The sequence below is a fragment of the Trachypithecus francoisi genome, unplaced genomic scaffold, assembly GCF_009764315.1.
Source record: "Trachypithecus francoisi isolate TF-2019V2 unplaced genomic scaffold, Tfra_2.0 Lachesis_group13, whole genome shotgun sequence".
NCBI lineage: Eukaryota > Metazoa > Chordata > Mammalia > Primates > Cercopithecidae > Trachypithecus > Trachypithecus francoisi.
In genome coordinates, this window is record NW_022681458.1 from 37891374 (window position 1) to 37912119 (window position 20746).

At 37.9% G+C, this 20746-nt stretch overlaps 1 protein-coding gene across 42 annotated transcripts in view; it reads right to left on the reverse strand.

Annotated features, from left to right (window-relative positions):
* Positions 1–20746, reverse strand: part of ABI2 (abl interactor 2) — a 114828-nt gene that overhangs the window by 15204 nt on the left and 78878 nt on the right. For 19 of the 42 annotated variants that reach the window (XM_033230652.1, XM_033230651.1, XM_033230645.1 and 16 more), the window contains 3 exons: positions 20420–20578; positions 11451–11537; positions 5913–6086 (listed from right to left, as the gene is read on the reverse strand). In XM_033230652.1, coding sequence (XP_033086543.1) covers positions 5913–6086; positions 11451–11537; positions 20420–20578 — 420 coding nt within the window. Of the gene's footprint in view, positions 1–5912; positions 6087–10829; positions 11047–11450; positions 11538–14413; positions 14533–19787; positions 19833–20419; positions 20579–20746 lie in introns of those variants that run through there. The other 23 variants (XM_033230650.1, XM_033230649.1, XM_033230648.1 and 20 more) reach the window with 5 other exon arrangements.

A 20746-nucleotide genomic window follows, 5' to 3' on the forward strand; every position in this document is an offset into this window, starting at 1 on the left:
ACAGTTTTGTCATATAGGTCTTACATATATTTTATTTAATCCCAAGTACTTCATATTTTTTGTTATAAACAGTACTGCTTTGTAAATTTCTATGTCAAATTGTTTGTTGCTAGTATTCAAAAATGCAATTAGTCTTGTATAATGACTTCCTAGCCTTCAATCTTGCTAATAAGCTTAGTGTTTTTCTTTGGAGTGCAGTGGCACAATCTCAGCTCACTGCACCCTGCGCCTCCTCCTGGGCTCAAGCAATTCTCCTACCTCAGCTTCCCGAATAGCTGGGCCTACAGGCGTGTGCCACCGCACCCAGCTAATTTTTGTATTTTTTATTATTGACTGATTGGAGTGCAGTGGCACGATTTTGACTCACTGCAACCTCCACCTCCCGGCCTCAAGCGATTCTCCCACTTCAGTTTCCCGGGTAGTTAGAACTAAAGGCGTGTGCCACCACACCCAGATAATTTTTGGGGGCTTGTTATCACATTTTGACATGTTGCCCAGGCTGGTCTCGAACTTCTAGGCTCAAGTGATCCGCCCACCTCGGCTTCCCAAAGTGCTGGAATTACAGGCACGCGCCACTGTGCCCAGCCATAAGCTTGCTTTTTTTTTTTTTTTGAGATAGAGTTTTGCTCTGTTGCCCAGGCTGGAGTGCAGTGGCGCAATCTCAGCTCACTGCAAGGTCTGCCTCCCGGGTTCACATCATTCTCCTGCCTCAGCCTCCCAGGTAGCTGAGACTACAGGCGCCCGCCACCACGCCCGGCTAATTTTTTGTATTTTTAGTAGAGACGGGGTTTCACCATGTTAGCCAGGATGGTCTCGATCTCCTGACCTCGTGATCCACCTGCCTCGGCCTCCTAAAGTGCTGGGATTACAGGCGAGAGCCACCGCGCCTGGCGATTTCTTAGCATTTGCTACATATAAGATCATATCTTCTACAAATCTGCAAATGAAGTTTTTTTGGTTTGTTTTTTGTTTTTGTTTTTTTTGCCTTATTGCACTAACTGGCACCTCCGAATGAACAGGAAAGATGAGAGCAGACATCACTGCCTTGTACCTGACCTTAGAAGGTGTACTATTCAGTTTTCATACTTCAGTATTAGCTGTAGGTTTTTCACAGATACCTTTGTTCAGGCTGAAGAAGTTCCATTCTATTCCTAATTTTCTAGAATTTCTATCACGAATAGGAGTTGTGTACTATCAAAATAACTTTTTCTGTGTCAACTGAAATGATCGTTATTTTTTTCCTTTCAATTTGTGAAAATGGTGAATTACATGGACTGATTTTTCAAATGTTAAATTAATCTTGCATTCCTGTTATAAATTCCACTTAGTCATGATGTATTTATCCTTTTCATGTACTGCTGGATTTCATGTGTAAAAATCTTAAGAATTTGTGTGTCTATGTTTATGAGCAATAACAATCTGTAGTTTTCTCTTTTTATGTCTGTAATTTTGATATCAAGGTAATGTTGGCCTTACAAAACCAGGTGAAAAGTATCCCCTCCACTTCTATTTTCTGGAAAGTTTATACAGTGTTGTTATTTCTTCCTTAAATGGTTGACAGAACTTCCAGTGAAGCCATCTGTGCCTGGAGTTTTCTTTGTGGGAAGGTTTTCAACTACAAACTCAATTTCTTCAAAATATATAGGGTTATTCATGTTATCCTTTTTTTTTTTTTTTAACCTATTTCTTTTTAAGTAAGCTTTGGTATAACAGTTTGTATCTTTTAGAGAATCTGTCCATTTCATCGAAGTTGCTAAATGAATAGTGATAACCTTATTCATTTATCTTTTTAATATCTGTAGACTCTGTGATTATGTACCCTCTTTCATTCCTGATCATGGTAACTTGCAACCTCTCTCCTATCAAATGCTTTCTCTCCTAATATATCCATTCGATGCTATAAATTTCCTCTAAGTACTGTATCCTACACATTTTAATACAGTATATATTTATTTTCATTAAGTTAAAAATATTCTCTAGTTTCTCTTGTGATTTCTTCTTATGGATTACTTAGTAGTGTGTTATTTAATTTCTAGATATTTGGGGATTTCCCAGATATATTTCTGTTGCTTATTTATAAATTATATTGTGTTCAGAGAACATACTTTGTATTATTTTAATGCTCTATATTTCCTGAAGCATTTGTTTATAGTCCAGAATGTGGTATCAGTGAAATGTATTCAGTGCATTCATACACTTGAAAGGAAAGTGCATTCTGCTGTTACTAGATGAAATGACCCATAAATTTCAATGAGGGATTGAGGTATTGTTCCTGTCTTTCTAAATCCTTACTGATTTTCTGTTTCTTCTCTCAGTTTAGAGGGGAATGTTGAAATCTATAACTGTAATTTGTATTTTTTCCTTTCAGGTTTGTCTATTTTTGCTTCATGTCTTTTGCAGCTCAATTATTAGGTATGTATATATTTAGGACTGTTATATCCTCTTTAATTAAATAATTCACTTATTATGAAATGCCCATTCCTTACTGCAGGTAATATCCTTTGCTCTGAAATACACTTTGCCTCATATTAATACAGCCATTCCAGCTTTCTTTTGATAAATGTTCCATTCTTTTTACTTTTGCCCAAAAGTGTCCTTACATTTAAAATGGATTTCTTGTAGACAGTATATAACAGTTGGGTCCTTTTTATCCAATCTCCCAATCTCTGCCCTTTAACTCGACTTCTTTAAACATTTTACATCTGATGCAATTATTGATATGGTAAGTTTTTCAAAAAATTTTTTTCTTTATTAACGTGTATACCTCATGTACACATGGGAGAAAACTCAGATAAATGGATAGCTAGCATAGATCTATATATGGTGACCTTTAATCTACTATCCTGCTATTTGAATTCTATTTGTTTCATTTTTTCCTGCCTCTTTTTGACTATTTTATCTTTCCTACTTGCATATTTGCAAAACCTCTTTGTTTTCTTTGTTCTCATTGCTTATTCTAAGGTTTACAATATACACCTTTAATTTATCTTACCCTATTTTCAAAGAGCATTTTACATCATAAGTAGTATATGGACCTTAGATGAGTATACAGTGGACCTGTACATTGTATAGGTCCATGGGTTTGAACTATGTAGGTCCACTTGCATGTGGACTCAACCAAATGCAAATCAAAAATATAGTATTCATGGGATGAAAAACCCATGTATTACAGAGGGCCAACTTTTTGTATATGCAGGTTCCACAGGGCTGGGGGACTTGAGTATGCATGAATTTTGGTATATTGGGGGATCCTGGAGCCTATCCCCTGAGTGTACTGAGGGGGGACTAGACTTGTGTTTCCCCCTCTCATTATTTATGCCAATAAAGCTACTTTTGTATTTACTCTAAATAATAAATTATTTTTTATATCCGTGATCTTCAAAAGAGACTAAGACATGGGGAAATGTCTTTATATTTACGCATGTATTTACCACTTATTCCTCACTTCTTTTTGTAGAACTGAGATTTCATCTGCTATCACTTTTCTTTTGCCTAGAAAAGTTTATTTTAGTATCTCTTAGCATATATGTACTAGTTATTAATTCCTATGCATCCCTCCTTTTTTTTGGTCTGTAAAGATCTTTAATTTAGGACTGGGCGCAGTGGCTCACACCTGTAATCCCAGCACTTTGGGAGGCTGAGGCAAGCAGATCACAGAGGTCCAGAAATCGAGACCAGCCTGACCAACATGGAGAAATCCCATCTCTACTAAAACTACAAAATTAGTCAGGCGTGGTGGCACGTGCCTGTAATCCCAGCTACTCTGGAGGCTGAGGCAGGAGAATGTCTTGAACTAGGGAGGTGGAGGTTGCTGTGAGCCGAGATCGCACCATTGCACTCCAGCCTGGGCAACAAGAACGAAACTCCATCTCAAAAAAACAAACAACAACAAAAAAAAACCCAACTTTAATTTAGGAAGGATATTTTTGCTAAGAAAAGGACATTGGATTGACATTTTCCTTCATTACTTTAAAGATTTTGCTCAATTCTCTAACTTAACAGCTTTTTGATGAGAACCATGCAGTCATTCTGATCTCTGTTCCTCTGTACGTAATGTGTCATTTTGCCTCTGATCATCTTTAAGATTTTCTAAGGTACTGGTTTTTAGCAAATTAATTATGATGTGCCTTGGGCAAGACTTTGTTTCTTCTATTTGGGGTTTATTGAACTTCTTGGATCTGTGAGTTTATAGTTTTGTGGCAGACAACTTCTAAAACAGCTCCCAGTGATTTCTGCCTCATAGTATTCATGCCTTTATGTAACCACTACCCCTTCAGTGTTGACTAATCCCATTAACTTGCTTTAATGAACAGAAAATGGCAAAAATGACAGGTCAACACTTCTGAGATGAGGTGAAAAAAGGACTAGTGTCTTGCTTGCATTCTCTTTTTGGCACTTCTTGATTGTTCATTCTAATGAAGTTAGCTGCCATGTTGTGAGCTGCCCTACGGAGAGGCCTATGGGGTCCAGAATTGTGGGCAGCCTGTGGCCAACAGCCAATGAAGAAGCTTAGGCCCTCAGGCCAACAACCCACAAGGAACTAAACCCTGCCAATAACCACAAGCAAGCCTGAAAGCAAAGTTTCCCTCAGTCAAGCCCTGAGATTATTGCAGCCTCAGCTGATACCTTGATTGTAGCCGTGTAAAGAGTCCCTGAACCAGAGGGCCCAGCTGAGCCATGCAGAGAAACTGGGACATAATGGATGTTTTGTTTAAGCCACTAATTTCTGGAATAACGTGTTAGGTCGCAATACATAACTAATACAGTTTTCATCAAATGTGGAAACATTTTGTCTAAGATTGTTTCAACTCCTTTTCCTCTCACATCTCCTGGGGACTCCATTTACAAATATATAAACACTATTTGATCTTGTCTCACATTATCTGTTGCTCTGTTTTCCTTTTTGCCTTTTTTTCCACTTTTTTCTCTGTGCCTTATTTTGGATAGTTTCTATTGTCACGGCATCAAGGTTGCTAATGCTTTCTTCTGCAGCGTGTGTTTTTCATCTCCAGAAATATTATGTTTCTCTTTCTCTTTTTAAAGACATATTCCATGTCTCTCTCATGTTCATGTTTTCCTTTACTTTCTTGATCACATGTGGCATTTATAGTAGCTACCTAAGAGAAAAAATTTTATTTCCTCCTTTCCAGTGCCTGTTGTTCAATGTCTGAAAACCACTATTTTGTGGGGCTTTAAAATTCCTGTTTTAGGAGGAATTTAAACCTGATTACTGTTGCTCTCTCTTGGCCAAAAGTCTATTATTTCTTTATAAAAGTTCTCCAAGTGATTCTAATGTGTAGCCAGCTTTCAGACTCAGTGGGTTAGTAGCTTTGATTTTCTTAAAAGAAAATTTCCTTCCAGACAGCACACATTTTTTCTGAGCTCATTAGTCTTGATGGATTTGAAAGCTTGTATCCCAAAGTGCTACATCATAATTAGCTAATATCAAAGAAGCTTTTCACTAAAAAAAATGCCCAATATTACTTGGCAAAGAAACTGAGAAACCATTGTTCTGTGGAAGAAAGTTTCATATGGAAACATTTCAACTGAAGTATCTGATTATAAGGTGACACAAAGTAATGTTCTAAAGCATGGAGGTATGAATAATAATGTGGAAAAATAATCTTCCTGAGGCCAAAGGAAACAGAAAAACACTTATAGAAACCATTCACAACAAGCATGTCCAATAGGAACAATATAGATAACCATCAGTTTTAGAAAATCAAATATTCACAGAATTTTACTAGTGTAACTTTCAAACTCATGAATCTTGTAAACTCAGGAAAAATGCAAATACAAATAAATGAAACTTCACATTGTAAAAAATAAACAAGATTTTCTTCAGTACCAGCAAATTTCATTTCTATGTAGAGGTTTCTTCCCATCTATCCAGATATCCTTCTGAAACTTACCCTTTTCCAAGTAAGAACGTGGAGCCCACGGCGGGTCCTCTTCAGCATAAGGATCACTATACTCAACCACAGCAGCTTCCTCCTCTTCGTAATCTTCTGGGGGAGGAGGAGGTGGGGGAGACTCATCAAAGACTGGTTCTTCCACAGGAGGCGGTGGAGGTGGCGCATCTGAAACTAAGAACGTATCAGGCTGACAACAAAACTATACGTTGTGTGAAGTTCAGTATTTCCTATCCAAGCTTCTGGGTTTCATGGAATATAAACCTAGACTTGAAAATAAATACAATATTCCTTCAAAAAATGAATGAGCAAGAGAAATCTTCCCACCAACTATAATGTTCTAGAGCTCCAAGTATGACGTTCTCCTTCTCTTGCCCTTGGATTAGTGCTAATGGATACTGAATAAAGTTTAGACAAAATAATTACTAACTGAGCCTCTGGAACCTGTTTATACTAATACAAATCCTCTTTTTAAAGAGATCAGCACGGCCAGGAGCGGTGGCTTGCGCCTGTAATCCCAGCACTTTGGGAGGCTGAGGTGGGCGGATCATCTGTGGTCAGAAGTTCGAGATCAGCCTGGGCAACATGGTGAAACCCTGTCTCTACTAAAAATACAAAAATTAGCCGCACATGGTCGTGGGCGCCCATAATCCCAGCTACTCAGGAGGCCAAGGCACAAGAATCACTTGAACTGGGGAGGTGGAGGTTTCTGTGAGTCGAGATCACGCCACTCCAGCCTGGGTCATAGAGCAAGACTGCGTCTCAAAAACAATAACAGCAAAAAAAAAAAAAAAATCAAAAAAGCGGGGATCAGTACAATACAGCTGAGCTTTACACTGTATTCAAGGATAAGTTATCAGCAATACTAACAATGAAAACCATATTTCACAAATTTTTAAAATATTTTTTCACTTAAATGAGTCCAGGGAATAGTAAAATTTTAATAACCCACTACTTTCCTCTTAATAAATTTTTCTAAAATAGCATTTTACCAAATCCAAGAGGAAAAAAAATCATCAACAAACTTAGGTTACTTCATCTATGAAGATGTTTGTTTATAGAATTTCTTCTAATTCAGACTGTCATCCAGAATTTCTTCAGGCTAAATGTCCAAGTGTACTATCAGAGTAATTTAAAATATCTCCCATGGAGATCTGCCTCCACAGCTTGCATGTCAATATATAGTAACATCAAAAAGATTATCTTCAAACTCAGCTACTTTAAGCTTTCAAAATGGTTGGTATATACTTGAGCACAGCTAAACAGAATGAAATGAATAAACCTGTGTTTATCAGCTCCCCAGGTTTAATGAACGGCACTAATTCTTATTTATGAGGTACGAGTATAGTTCCCATGTGATTCTCTACGCAATCCAATTTATTTAGTATTTTTTAATCTAAGCCTACCAATTGAATTAAATGGATTTTTTTTTTTTTTTTTTTTTGAGACAGGGTCTTGCTCTGTAACCCAGGCTGGAGTGCAGTGGTGCAATCTCGGCTCACTGCAAGCTCCACCTCCTGGGTTCACGCCATTCTCCTGCCTCAGCCTCCCAAGTAGCTGGGACTACAGGTGCCCGCCACTACACTGGGCTAATTTTTTGTATTTTTAGTACAGATAGGGTTTCACTGTGTTAGCCAGGATGGTCTCGATTTCCTGACCTCATGATCCGCCCACCTCGGCCTCCCAAAGTGCTGGGATTACAGGTGTGAGCCACCGTGCCTGGCGAATTAAATGGATTTTCGAAGACTGCTGATGCCTGGTGGGAGCCAGCCACATCAACACCATGCTGTCTTATCAGTATTCTTCCCATCTGCTGTGCCCCTCTATACTGATCTACTTTATACACTTTAAAACTTCAGTCATTAAATAGAATGTCTTTCATCCAAATAGTTTTTATTAATAAACAAAGGATATAGATATGTGATTTACCATATACTTGGGTGAGAAAGAGCAATTTATCCTATTTCCATTTGTAAGATAAAAAGACTTTAAACAATTGCACAGAACCATAGATCCAAAGGAACTTTCAAAACAATAACCTTGAGAAATGTCACTACAAAATTACTCAAAGATGCTGCCATTGGTCATTTTTACTTTTCTTGTAACTGCCAGTTTAATAAGCTACCACTTTTGACTTAAAATGTTCCAATTACTCAGCTAGCCCTTTGTAATGCATTATTTCATTTCATCTTTACATTGGGAGGTGGTGTTTTTCATTTTATAGATGTGGAAACTGGCTTTCCAAGATTAAGTATTCCGACAGCAAGTAAGTGGAAAAGCACCTGAACTCCAATGCCTGTTATCTTAAAAGCTACACTACTATGGGCTGAGGTAAATTTTAAAATCTTCAAGTCATGCTTCATTAGTATTTATTCAACAAACATTAACTAATATGGCTGGATATTATGCTCAGCATTGAGAAAAGGGCAGTAGGCAAAAGTCATGAAGACACGAACGACCAAATCTTCATTTACAATTGAGTGTAGTGTGTGCTTTAAGATACTACAGGAGCACACAGCATAAACCACACTTGTTATGTGGGTGAGGAAAGGCTTCTTGAAACCTGAAGGAAGAATAAGAGTTAATGGGGAGGAAGCGGGGAGGGTAGGATGGCGTAGGGATTGATATTTCATGTCAGATATAAAGAACAAAACAAGGCCAGGTGGGGAGGCTCACGCCTGTGATCCCAGCACTTTGGGAGGCTGAGGCAGGCGGATCACTTGAGCTCAGGAGTTCAAGACCAGCCTGGCCAATATGGCGAAACCCCGTCTCTACTAAAAATACAAAAATTAGCCGCATGTGGTGGCGTACACGTGTAATCTCAGCTACTCGCGAGGCTGAGGCACGAGAATCACTTGAACCCGAGAGGGGAAGGTGGCAGTGAGCCAAGATCACACCACTGTACTCCAGCCTGGGTGACAGAGTGAGTCTGTCTCAAAAAAAAAAAAAAAAAAAAGGACAATACAAGTAGGAAGGTAAGAAAGCAAGAAACTTTCAAAGAACTGTCCAAAATTCAGTAGCCAGAGGCATGAGGAAGCTGAAGAGGATGAGGAAGGAAGGGCCTTACAGCAGTTTGGACTCTATCCAAAGAGCCATGGGGAGCCACAGAAAGATTTTAAGGCGAATAACAGGGTCATAGCTGTACTTCCTACCCCAGTATAACTAGGTCACTATAACTGGTTTCAAATTATTCCAGACTTCTTCCAAACATTAAACTTAATGCACAGTATTTGCTACCACGGAATATCTTCGAAATAATATACCTGGAAAGCTTTGAAGATAATTACAAAGAATTATCTTTGAAGACATACCAAAAGAAAAGCATGTATCTTCCCAAGGTGAATGTTTTTTAAAGAGTTTAAAGACTTAAACATTATTTGAATGTTTAAGTCCTGCGACGTCTATAAAATTAGTCACAGCACACCTCATACACAATTTTTTAATACATAGTGTACATGAGAAACATATATGATTGTAGGAAGAGATGAAAAAGACTCATCTAAAAGGCAATCAACTGTGACAGGGTGGCCAAATTAGGGAATGACTTTTTAAAATATGGGTAGTGCTGCTATAATAATGTTTTGCAGTCATCTACTTAAAACATTTCTAAGTCTTAAACTGATACTCATGCACTTTACTATTAAATTAAAACAATACTTCTTAGGTTTGGTTCATGAAACATTTTGCTGTTTCTACAAAGTTTGCAGCGTTCACTGGTGACTGGCGAAAACCAATGACATCCTGCTTTAAATCCTATTCAACTTTCGAATCTCATTTTTTGCTAAGAAAATGACACTTATTGCTATACAAACATTCGTGCTTCATTAATGGCTTAGTCTTCAATGTCAGTTTCAAAATCTGGCCTTTACTCCAGAAGCTGCTCAGAACCACTTTTGTTCAGAATGAATGACAATATCTCACAGAACATGCAGTAGCAATTGATTGGGAGAATTCTCTAAGGTGCATGCTCATCACAATAGTAAAAACAGAAAAAACTCCCAGGGTATTATTCAAGTGACTACCTTCATTAATCATTGTAATTAAACAGGATTTGTGATGGAAGAAAATTCTCTTTTACTGTAATGACATTTACTTAGACTTTCCACTTTGTACGGAGTATGTAGAATGGAACCAGCATTGGAAAGTCCTTCAATTCCGGTACTGTAATTAAATCCTTTTCTACTTGGTACTTACCCTGATGCAGCAGACATTTTTTAAAACCTGAGAACAGTGACCTTGTATCCCACACTTGACCTCACAAGCCTGGCAGAGGATCACACTATGGCTGTGCTTGGCACATGCTGAACTATTAATAGTTGAATCTTGCTGAGAGGCAGTTTTCTCCTCGAGCCAATGTGGGTCACACCCAAGCTTAAGAAGAGTGGGCCCCAATAGCATAATTTAAAACATATGAAATCTACCTAATTATATATGAAAATAGCTCTTAAACTCAACAAAACATCTTACAAAGTCACAATGTGGTAAACATTACAGGTGTCCATGGAGTACCTTCCAATAAACAAAAGTAAGTAAAATAGACTATTTTCAGAAATTAGTAAATAGAGATACAAAGGCATCTGAAAGACACTGAGCCCTCAGGCCAATAAGACTGAATTATTAGTTAAAATACAACCACATCTAGAAGAATGTGCTGATTAAAGGGGGGCATTTAGTCAGCTACAGAAGCAGAAAAAAGGGGCAACCAAAGTGCCTGCTATGTGTCAGATGTTTTTCCAAGTGCTGGGAAAACAGCTAGCAAGCAAAACAGGCAAAAATCCTTGCTCTTATAGAGTTTACATTCTGGTACTGGCAGTGCCTATTTCCAAATAACCAGGAATCCTAAGCCACAGATTGCAAATTTTTCTATACCACTAGTAAGGTCATCCATCCTTGTTATGAGATATATACACTGGACTACTTTGGTCTGATGACATGAGATCTTTAATATCATTCTCCTAGTTCAAATCATGTAACCTTATTATTGTGATGTAACCCTCACAAAGACTGCCCATAGGAAGAGGATTCGTCCATCGTACAGTCTATGTTCACCGGTCTCTGTGACAGCAATTCCTCACTGAATGTTGATACAGGCCTCCTGATTTGTCATCGGTCTCCTGAGCTCCATAATGCTTCCCTAGAAGACTCAAGGTATCAACAAAATTAGTTACCTGAACAGGCCAAGGGAAATTCATTCCCAACCTATGAGGCCTCTTGGGAGACAGACTGGCAGCCTCGTCCTCTGAGCCCTACCATAAATGGCCCTTCTGATATAGTGATTAAACAATACCTCCTCAGTTGGAGGTGATATTTCTTTTCTTATATGTGCCTTGTTTTATATGTATTTGTCTTATATCTTTACTATTAGTTATTTAAAAGTAGAAAATTTCTCTATTTTATCTCCACTAGCCAGATAGTGACTTGTTCATAATATTGAAATGTCTGAAGTATCAGCAAATGAATGACTATCCAGTCAATCACATATAAATGACATTTTATGCCTATAATCTGATCTACAGCATAAAGAAGACATAAACTTACTATTTTCTTGGACTCTGGCCACAAATCCCATTAAAGGTAACTGAGGAGTTACCTGTAGGATGGAGGGAGGAGGAGGAGCAAGAGATACTGCAAAAACAAAAAAGGTGTGGAGGATAAGGGATAAGGGCGAGTTACATTAAAAGGAAAGGATAATACAATAAAATAAATACATAAAGGAGGGAAACTACCATTCACAAACATTTTATCAGTGATCTCAAGGATCCCCTGTTGAGGGACAACTCATTAACACATAAAACAAAGTACTGGAAGAATTTTTAGTAAGTTTGTGAAAATCACAACAGGAAGCATTTAGCATACAAAGATATGTTAAATATATATATAACATAATCATATGTTTTACATATATATAACATATAACTGATCTTTTTTCATATCATAACATCATGCCTTCTCAATGAAAGCACTTCTGCAGATTACCATGATGTTGTTTTCTGAATTTTACATTTAAATGTTTGTCAATACAGAGAGAAAAAAATATTACATCCCAACACTCTAAATGTATACTTTTTATTACTCTAATAATAGGCAAGTTAATTGGTTCCTCATTCATTAATTAGACAAATACTGACTTCCTACTAAGTAATTGGCAAACACCTGCTATGAAAACAGTTATCAAAACCGTCCTCTGAGAATCGGGTGCTATGTCATTACAATTTTTCATAATCCGAACTCATTGGTACATTTCCTCCCTGATGGTGTAGAAAAGTGCGGGCCTTAATCAAATCATTCCACTCTCCTTCCCAAGGTAGATTTCCCTGCAACTCAATCACCTGGCACAGTGCCTAGAACTAGTAAACTGTCAACAAATGTTTAACATATATAAATGCACGAATAAGCCAGGTATCTGTGGAAACTAAAGAGGCAAAAACAAAAAAAAGAAAGATTACAGTTACAGTTTCCTTTAGAATGGGTACGAAGTATGATATGCATTTTCTTATAAAATGACTGTATTCGCTCCAAAATATAGTTAAGACTAATAAAACTAAAAAGATGAACACGTCTCTGCTCTAAGGTGATCACATTCTATTGAAATAGAAGAATACATGATAATCTTAACCCAACAATATTTGTAGCAATTCCCCAGAAGTAGTGGTGGAGGTGAGGAGGGCTACAATGAAATGACCTCTCAACAGAGACTTGAAGAAAGGAACCCGCCAAGCAGGGGTTGAGAAAGATAATCAAGTTGAGAGAACCAAGTGAGGGTGAAGGCTCAGAGGCATAAAACAGCATAACCAGTTCACAGGACCAGAAATGCTTCCATATGGCTAGGAAAAGATACCCAAAGATAAAGTAAAAAACCCAGAAATATCAATGGAAGGATATGAAATAGGGAAGGATCTTATATGCCTGGTGGAAGAGTGCTTAGTGGAAACAGGTTGGATTTTCAAGTCACTCAGCCTCAAATCTCTGATCCATCATTTCCTGGCTGTATGGATAGTCAATTAACTTCTTCAGGCCTATTCCATAAATGTGATACGAAAACAAGGTAAAGTAACCTACTTCACATAGTGGCTGCAAAGACTAAAAAAAGACAATGGATGTGAAAAGCATAACCCAGTGGCTGGCACGTAATAAATTAAAGCAGTTTCTAGAAAAGGAGGGAACTTTAAAAGTGTGGGAAAAGAGTACTTGGCAACTAATGATTTAGCTAGCATATCAAGGACAACAACAAGTTGAAGATCATTCTTAGATTTTTACCCTTTGTAACTATAAAGATGGAGATGTCATTAATTATGTCAAGCCTGGTAGGTAGTACTGGGAAAGAAATGGGATGGTAAATGGGTAAGTCAGGGAGAGATAATGATATGATACATTTGGGTTGAGATTATGCAAAATATCTAGAGTTGATGCTATGGACAGATGCAGGGAGGACATATAAATGCACAGACAAGAATTAAGCAGATAATCTTGAATATCTAAATGCAAAGAACAGAGTAGTATAACCCTAGAAATTGGCACCTTTCTTTAAAAGACACCTTTGGTTAGGTTCTTCCCTAAAGTCATAATTCTTGACAGTAAATCCTTGATTTGTGTGTCTGCTTCCCACTCAGAGGCTTACAACAACTGTTGATATGTTCATAATACCATTTCCAAGGGTAAGCAGAAGACGATGAAAAGAGAACATAGCACAGACAAAAAAGATAAAACTGAGAAACAGTAGCAGGCAGCAACTGGCACTAGAAGAGTAGAGACAGGGCATGTGTTCACATCCAAGATGAAATGCTCCTTTTCTGTTGGCATATATTCTAACCTTCCATGTAACAGAAAAGTGGGAAATTTCCCACTTCAGTCACTGTTTCTCTACCAAATATAAAAAACGACCTTTTGGTACTCAGCTAAAAAAGAATGATTAGGTGCTTAACCTACAGCAGTCTTTTTGTGGGTAGACTGAGGTTGTTTTTTTTTTAAGATGAATATGCTTATTTCTTTTCTACTTCTGAAAGTGAAAATCTGAAGCCATAGTGGTTTTAAGAAGTACATCAGCGGCCAGGCACGCTGGCTCATGCCTGTAATCCCATCACTTTGGAAGGCCGCGGGGGGTGCATTACCTGAGGTCAGGAGTTCAAGACCAGCCTGGCCAACATGGTGAAATCCCATCTCTACTAAAAATACACAAATTAGCCAGGCGTGGTGGCAGGTGCCTGTAATCCCAGCTACTCGGGAGGCTGAGCCAGGAGAATCACTTGAACCCAGAAGGCAGAGGTTGCAATGAGCTGAGATCACACCACTGCACTCCAGCCTGGGCAACAAGAGCGAAACTCCATCTCAAAAAAAAGAAGTCCACCAGCAGCCAGGGAAAGATCAATCGCAGTTCTTCCTTAAAAGAATGACTTGGTAACAAGTTAGGCTTTTTTCAAAGCTAGTCTAAGGCATGTTCAAAAATTCAGTTCCATCTGCGGTTACAAAGGTCATCCCAAATTCTACTTTTCTCCAGCACAAACCTTTAACAAGGTGGTCCAAATTAATTCAGACACCACATCATTTTCTTGTTGGACCATGTAAGATCTCATCTGACAAGAATGTCTGTGAGCCAGAATATACTGTCTTTCTTGAAGTTGAGCTGAAAACAAACCATTTTAAGTGAATTTAAGCAGAATTCTGAGCAAAGACTTGTTGCAATATTCAGTTCTAATCCTAGTCATTTTGTGAACAGGCAAAGAAGAGCAGGAAGCAAACTTGTTTTCATTTCATTTAGTTAAAATGATTCCTCATAAGACAAGACTCTCCCAATAACCACCAAAAGATCTCCAAACTTAGATTCTGTTACGTAATTTTTACAATATACAAGAATGAAGTTAATGTGAAGATAGGCTCACCATGTGACTAGAATTTATAAAGAGATCATAAGTAGAAGAGCTATGAGAATAACAGCTGTGTGCACAAAGCAACGTTTAGATATAAACGGTAAAAGGCTTTCCAAGCAAACCAAACCTAAATGATGAGTCTGTGCTGATGAAATATACAGACTTTCCAAGTATAACCTTCTTGGTTATTTATAGAGTTCTCTGAAGCATCACTGAAGCTTGTATTTTAAATGTCCAATTTAAAAAGTTTGGAAAAATTAAGCTTTTACATCTTATTTTTACAGCTTTATACTTTGAGAATATTAGGCAAAATAAGCACTCTAAACACTACTTCTAAAGCCATTACTGAACATCATATTTAGATGATATATATATGTATGTTATATAGCCCATGCGAGTTTAGATGCTTATATTTTTTTCCCAGTGAAGGAAATAAACAATTTATAAGTGTAGTATTTTCTAAACATGAATACCAATGTAGAACAAGAGGTAGGTAAAAGTGAATTCAGGCTGGACGCGATGGCTCACACCTGTAATCCCAGCACTTTGGGAGGCCAAGGCAGTAACAAAATGACTAGGATTAGAACTGAATATTGCGACAATTCTTTGCTCAGAATTCTGCTTAAATTCACTTAGAATGGTTTGTTTTCTGCTCAACTCCAAGAAAGACAGTATATTCTGGCTCACAGACACTCTAGTTAGATGAGATCTTACATGGTCCAAAAAGAAAATGATGTGATATCTGAATTAATTTGGACCACCTTGTTAAAGGTTTGCCTTGAAGAAAAGTAGAATTTGGGATGATCTTTGTAATCCCAGATGGAAGTGGATCAGTTGAGGTCAGGAGTCAGAGACCAGCCTGGCCAACCTGGTGAAACCTTGTCTCTATTTAAAAAAAAAAAAAAAGCCACCGCGGTGGCTCAAGCCTGTAATCCCAGCACTTTGGGAGGCCGAGACGGGCGGATCACGAGGTCAGGAGATCGAGACCATCCTGGCTAATACGGTGAAACCCCGTCTCTACTAAAAAATACAAAAGAAACTAGCCAGGCGAGGTGGCGGGCGCCTGTAGTCCCAGCTACTCGGGCGAGGCTGAGGCAGGAGAATGGCGTAAACCCGGGAGGCGGAGCTTGCAGTGAGCTGAGATCCGGCCACTGCACTCCAGCCTGGACGACAGAGCGAGACTCCGTCTCAAAAAAAAAAAAAAAAGAGAGAGAGAGGGGGCATGGTGGCAAGCACCTGTAGTTCCAGCTACTTGGGAGGCTGAGGCAGGAGAATCACTTGAACCCAGGAGGTGGAGGTTGCAGTGAGCCGAGATTGCGCCACTGCACTCCAGCCTGGGAAACAAACAAAGCAAGACTTTGGGGGGAAAAAAAAAATCTTCCTGCTCCTGCTCCTTATTTATATTTTGCTAAAGCCCCATCACATCAGTATTCTTCTGGACATTTTAGACATTTATGGTGGTGCTGTAACTTCACAAATCATTTAGAGAATATGTGCAATGGCTTTTATTTTGCAATAGCACTATCCCAACATTGTTTTCTACTTTTTTAGTCGCTTTTAATACCATTCAGGGGTTATTAAGCCTGACACTTTCTCTTTGTGAAACAGCACACCCATTCAGGAACTCCTGTATCTCATAGAACTATATTTAGATACATCTCTTGGAACCAACATTCACTTTATGAACTTTTTTTCAAAAGCTTTTAAGAAATTATGAGCAGTAAAATACATGCTACTTTCTCCTAAAGGCTTTAATACTTACATGCTACATTACTGATTCATTAACAAACAAGGTTTATGTAAGTATACATATACATACTCACATGTGGATATATGTATATTCTTCTTGACCACAAGGTGCTTCATATTTACATTTAAAGTAGAGACTGTTAACTCATAATTTAGCCCTATGTGTTTCTATGACCCACCCCCCTTACCACTGGCAACATGAATGATAAATTGGTATTCCTATTTCATTGGCTGGATTAGATTAAGAAATAATGAGAACCAAAGGGATTTCAGTTATGCCCTGATCAAAGGGTTCCTTTCAATAACTTGTTTCTGAAATAATCTCATGAAAAAACAATTATTGTGCTCCTAAGACTTGGCAATAGACACTGGGTGTTATATATTTTAACTCCTATAATTGCCCTTTTTCAAATTCAGATCAAATTGTACATTAACAAATATAGTAATAACACTGCTAGATTTACACCTCACAGAACCCCATTGAATTTATATTCACATGACACCCTCCAGATTGTCAGCTCACTTCCTCAGAAGCATGCAACCACAGCAAGACTCCAATTACCAAAAAAAAAAAAAAACCCTCATAAAACACACACTTCAGATCATTTTTGTTAAATCAGAGTATTAGTTACTTCAGAAAGCACAACAAATATTCTCATTGTAAATATGAAAACAATAGGGACAACTGCAGGGCCAGTGGGATTAATACAGGAGACTTACATAAGTTTTTTTTTGAGACAGGGTCTCATTCTGTTGCCCAGGCTGGAGTACAGTGGCACAATCTCAGCTCACTGAAACTTCCACCTCCTAGCTCAATCAATCCTTCTGCCTCAGCCTCCTGAGTAGCTGGGACTGCAGGCACCTGCCACAGCGCTTGACTCATAAATAATATTCTAATGAATATAAAATAAAAGTACATCCAACAGCCTTAGAACACTGATTCACAAATCATTAAGTCTTGCTTTTAAGAGCTCTTCCAAGAAAATGGTTTAGTTAGAAAAAAAAATTAGTTTAGAAAAAGTACTCTGATTAACCAACTAACAATGCTGTGGCCACCCACTTTAAACAGTTATCAAATCCTTGGAGATCAAAGGCATAACTTAATAGAGCAGAGTACAGAAAAACAAAAAAGTGCAACTAAATTGACTCACACATTACACAGAAAGCCTAACAATCCCAATTCACCTTACTTCCATGAGTGAGAAAAATACTTTTCCTTTAAATCATTCCATAAAGTGGGGATATTTTTACTTTAACATATACTTTCAAGCATTTGAAAATCAGATTTACAAAGAAACTATTGAAATACGTATTATAAAATACATTTAAATATGTGCTTAAACAGCCTTCAAATAAATTCTACCTACAGCGTTCTCATAGGACTATTTTGAAGCATACACGAACAAAGCAGGAAATATCCCTGTATACGCTGGGCGCGGTGGCTCAAGCCTGTAATCCCAGCACTCTGGGAGGTCAAGACAAGTGGATGACTTGAGGTCAGGAGTTTGAGACCAGCTGGGCCAAGATGGTGAAACCCCGTCTCTACTAAAAATACAAAAATTAGCTGCACATGGTGGCAGGCGCCTGTAATCCCTGCTACTTGAGAGGCTGAGGCAGGACAATTGCTTGAACCCAGGAGGTAGAGTTTGCAGTGAGCCGAGATTGTACCACTGCACTCCAGCCTGGGTGACAAAGCAAGACTCAGTTTCAAAACAAAACAAAACAAAAATTAGTCAGGCGTGGTGACAGGTACCTGTAATCCCAGTTACTCAGGAGGCTGAGGCAGGAGAAACGTTTGAACCGAGAAGGTGAGGTTGCAGTGAGCCAAGATTGTGCCACTGCACTCTAGCCTGGGCAACAGAGCGCAACTCCATTAAAAAAAAAAAAGAAAAGAAAAGAAAAGAAAAAAGAAATAACCCTGTATATACTTACTATATATCATGTATAGTTCATCTCAAGCTCTAACAGTGAAGCATCTCTCAGCTCCATAATGGAACCAACCCATTTTGGACTAACATCTGAGAGGGCCAAAGAGACAGCCCAGCTTCAGCAGAACTATGAAACAGGCTATAACTAAAATTTAACATTTTTATAAACTAAAATTTAAAAATAAAAAATGCATTTAAATACAAAACAGCACCTGAACAAATGTAAATCTGAAAACATGGTTTAAAAGAATGTATAAAAAGGGCAGTTTTATCAAAATTTAAGTTCAGAATGATTTAAAAAGGACTGTACAGCCAAAAACAAAAATGTGAGAAAAGATAAAAGTATATATCAATTAAGGCAGTTGGTATTCACACTATGGTTTGCACTGGATGGACTACAAATACAGCATTTAACTTACAAGAGGGACCCAGAACAGAGAAGGAATTTGGATAAATTAACAAGGGATTCATTTGGCATTCAACAAACAGTTCCTGAGCAATATTCCAGGATGTAACTGTATAAAAGACTGACAAGGTCTCAGGCTTTCATGCACTTTATATCACATCCGCCTTCCCCTCCACAAAAGAGAAGACTTGGGAGGGTAAGAAAAGATTTTTTTTTTAATATGTAGGTAGGACATGGAACCCAGGCCAGGCACGGTGACTCACGCCTGTAATCCCAGCACTCTAGGAGGCTGAGGTGGTTGGATCATTTAAGGTCAGGAGTTTGAGACCAGCCTGGCCAACATAGTGAAACCCCATCTCCACAACAAAATACAAAAATTAGCTGGGTGTGGTGGTGGGTGCCTGTAATCCCAGCTACTCAGGAGCCTGAGGCAGGAGAATAGCTTGAACCCAAGAGGCGGGTGTTGCAGTGATCAGAGATCACGCCACTGCACTCCATCCTGGGCAACAGAGCGAGACTCCATCTCAATTAAAAAAAAAAAAAATTAAAGAACAGAAAGAAAGAACATGGAACTTAGAAAACCTAAGTTCAAATCCTAACCTGACCATCACCTCAGCCTCATTTTCCTCACCTATAAGATATAGGAAAATGATCACCAATCTTATTGTGTACATGATTCTAAGAATGAAATGAGATAATATGAAAACATTAGTTAAATTAAGTGTTTATGCTGAAGGATCAAATTTCTTCTGCAAGACTCTTACAAAGAATGTCACTATAGATCGCAGCCACAGAGACAAACTGCAGCTCCATAAAATTCAAGGCTTATCAAAGATGGAATGAGTTGAACCCAATATCAGAGGTGTTCACACATAGGCTTACTGGCTTCTTGGCAAAAATACAGAAAAACATAAGTAAGTTGACATACCATGTCCACAACAGTCATGGTGTCTAATATTTGTTCTTGCCCTCTCTGGGGAGTAAACAAAATAATAATTCTGTTTAGCATTAAATATGTTCCAGATTAGTTATTCTGTATGCATGATACAACCGATTATTTAGTGTAATTATTATATCTGATTCAATTTACCCAACTCCTAGTTTTTCCACCATGGGTTTGGTATGAGAATTGTATAAGCTAGTATAATTCCCTAGCACAAAATAGCTTCAAGCATGTTCTCTTTTCCTTTGTTACTTCTAAATTCTGTTCATGTGCACCCAACTTTCATTATTTGTTATTTATAGAGTAAGGACGTCTGATGAAATAAAAAGGAAATACCATTCACCACGTTATTTTAAAAAGCAAATAACCACTAAAATATTCAAAAAAAATTCTGCTCAGAAAAATTACGTTCTATGACTTTACATGGAAATCACGTACTGATTTTTTTTTAAGAATTGAAAGATACAGTATTAGCAACCTACAATTCATTCATTCTCCCATTCATTCAACAAATGGTACTAACCACTACCATGCACTATTTGTAATTACGGGTTTTTTGTAGTTGAAAGTTTTTAATTAGATACATTCTATAGAATGCAAAAAAAAAAAAATCTAACCTGGATTCTGGCTATAAAAAGGTCCTCCATTCATCTGATTCTGAAGGCTTGTTTGTGAAGTGATGGAAGGAGGGCGTCTATAGGGCAACGAGCCCCCTATTGTTGGGGGAGTATGGCGAGAAGCAGGCCTATTCATGCTGTAAAACTGTACAGGATGACCTGAAAAAGAGATAAAACATACATATGTCATTAAAAGAAAATTATCTCAGATCATTAAATACTTTATGTACAATGCCTAAATCTTAATAATTAAAAATAACAGCTAGTTTAGTATCTGAAATACGCAATGCAAGGTGAGTTATTGTTTGCTGATATTGTATCATAGTA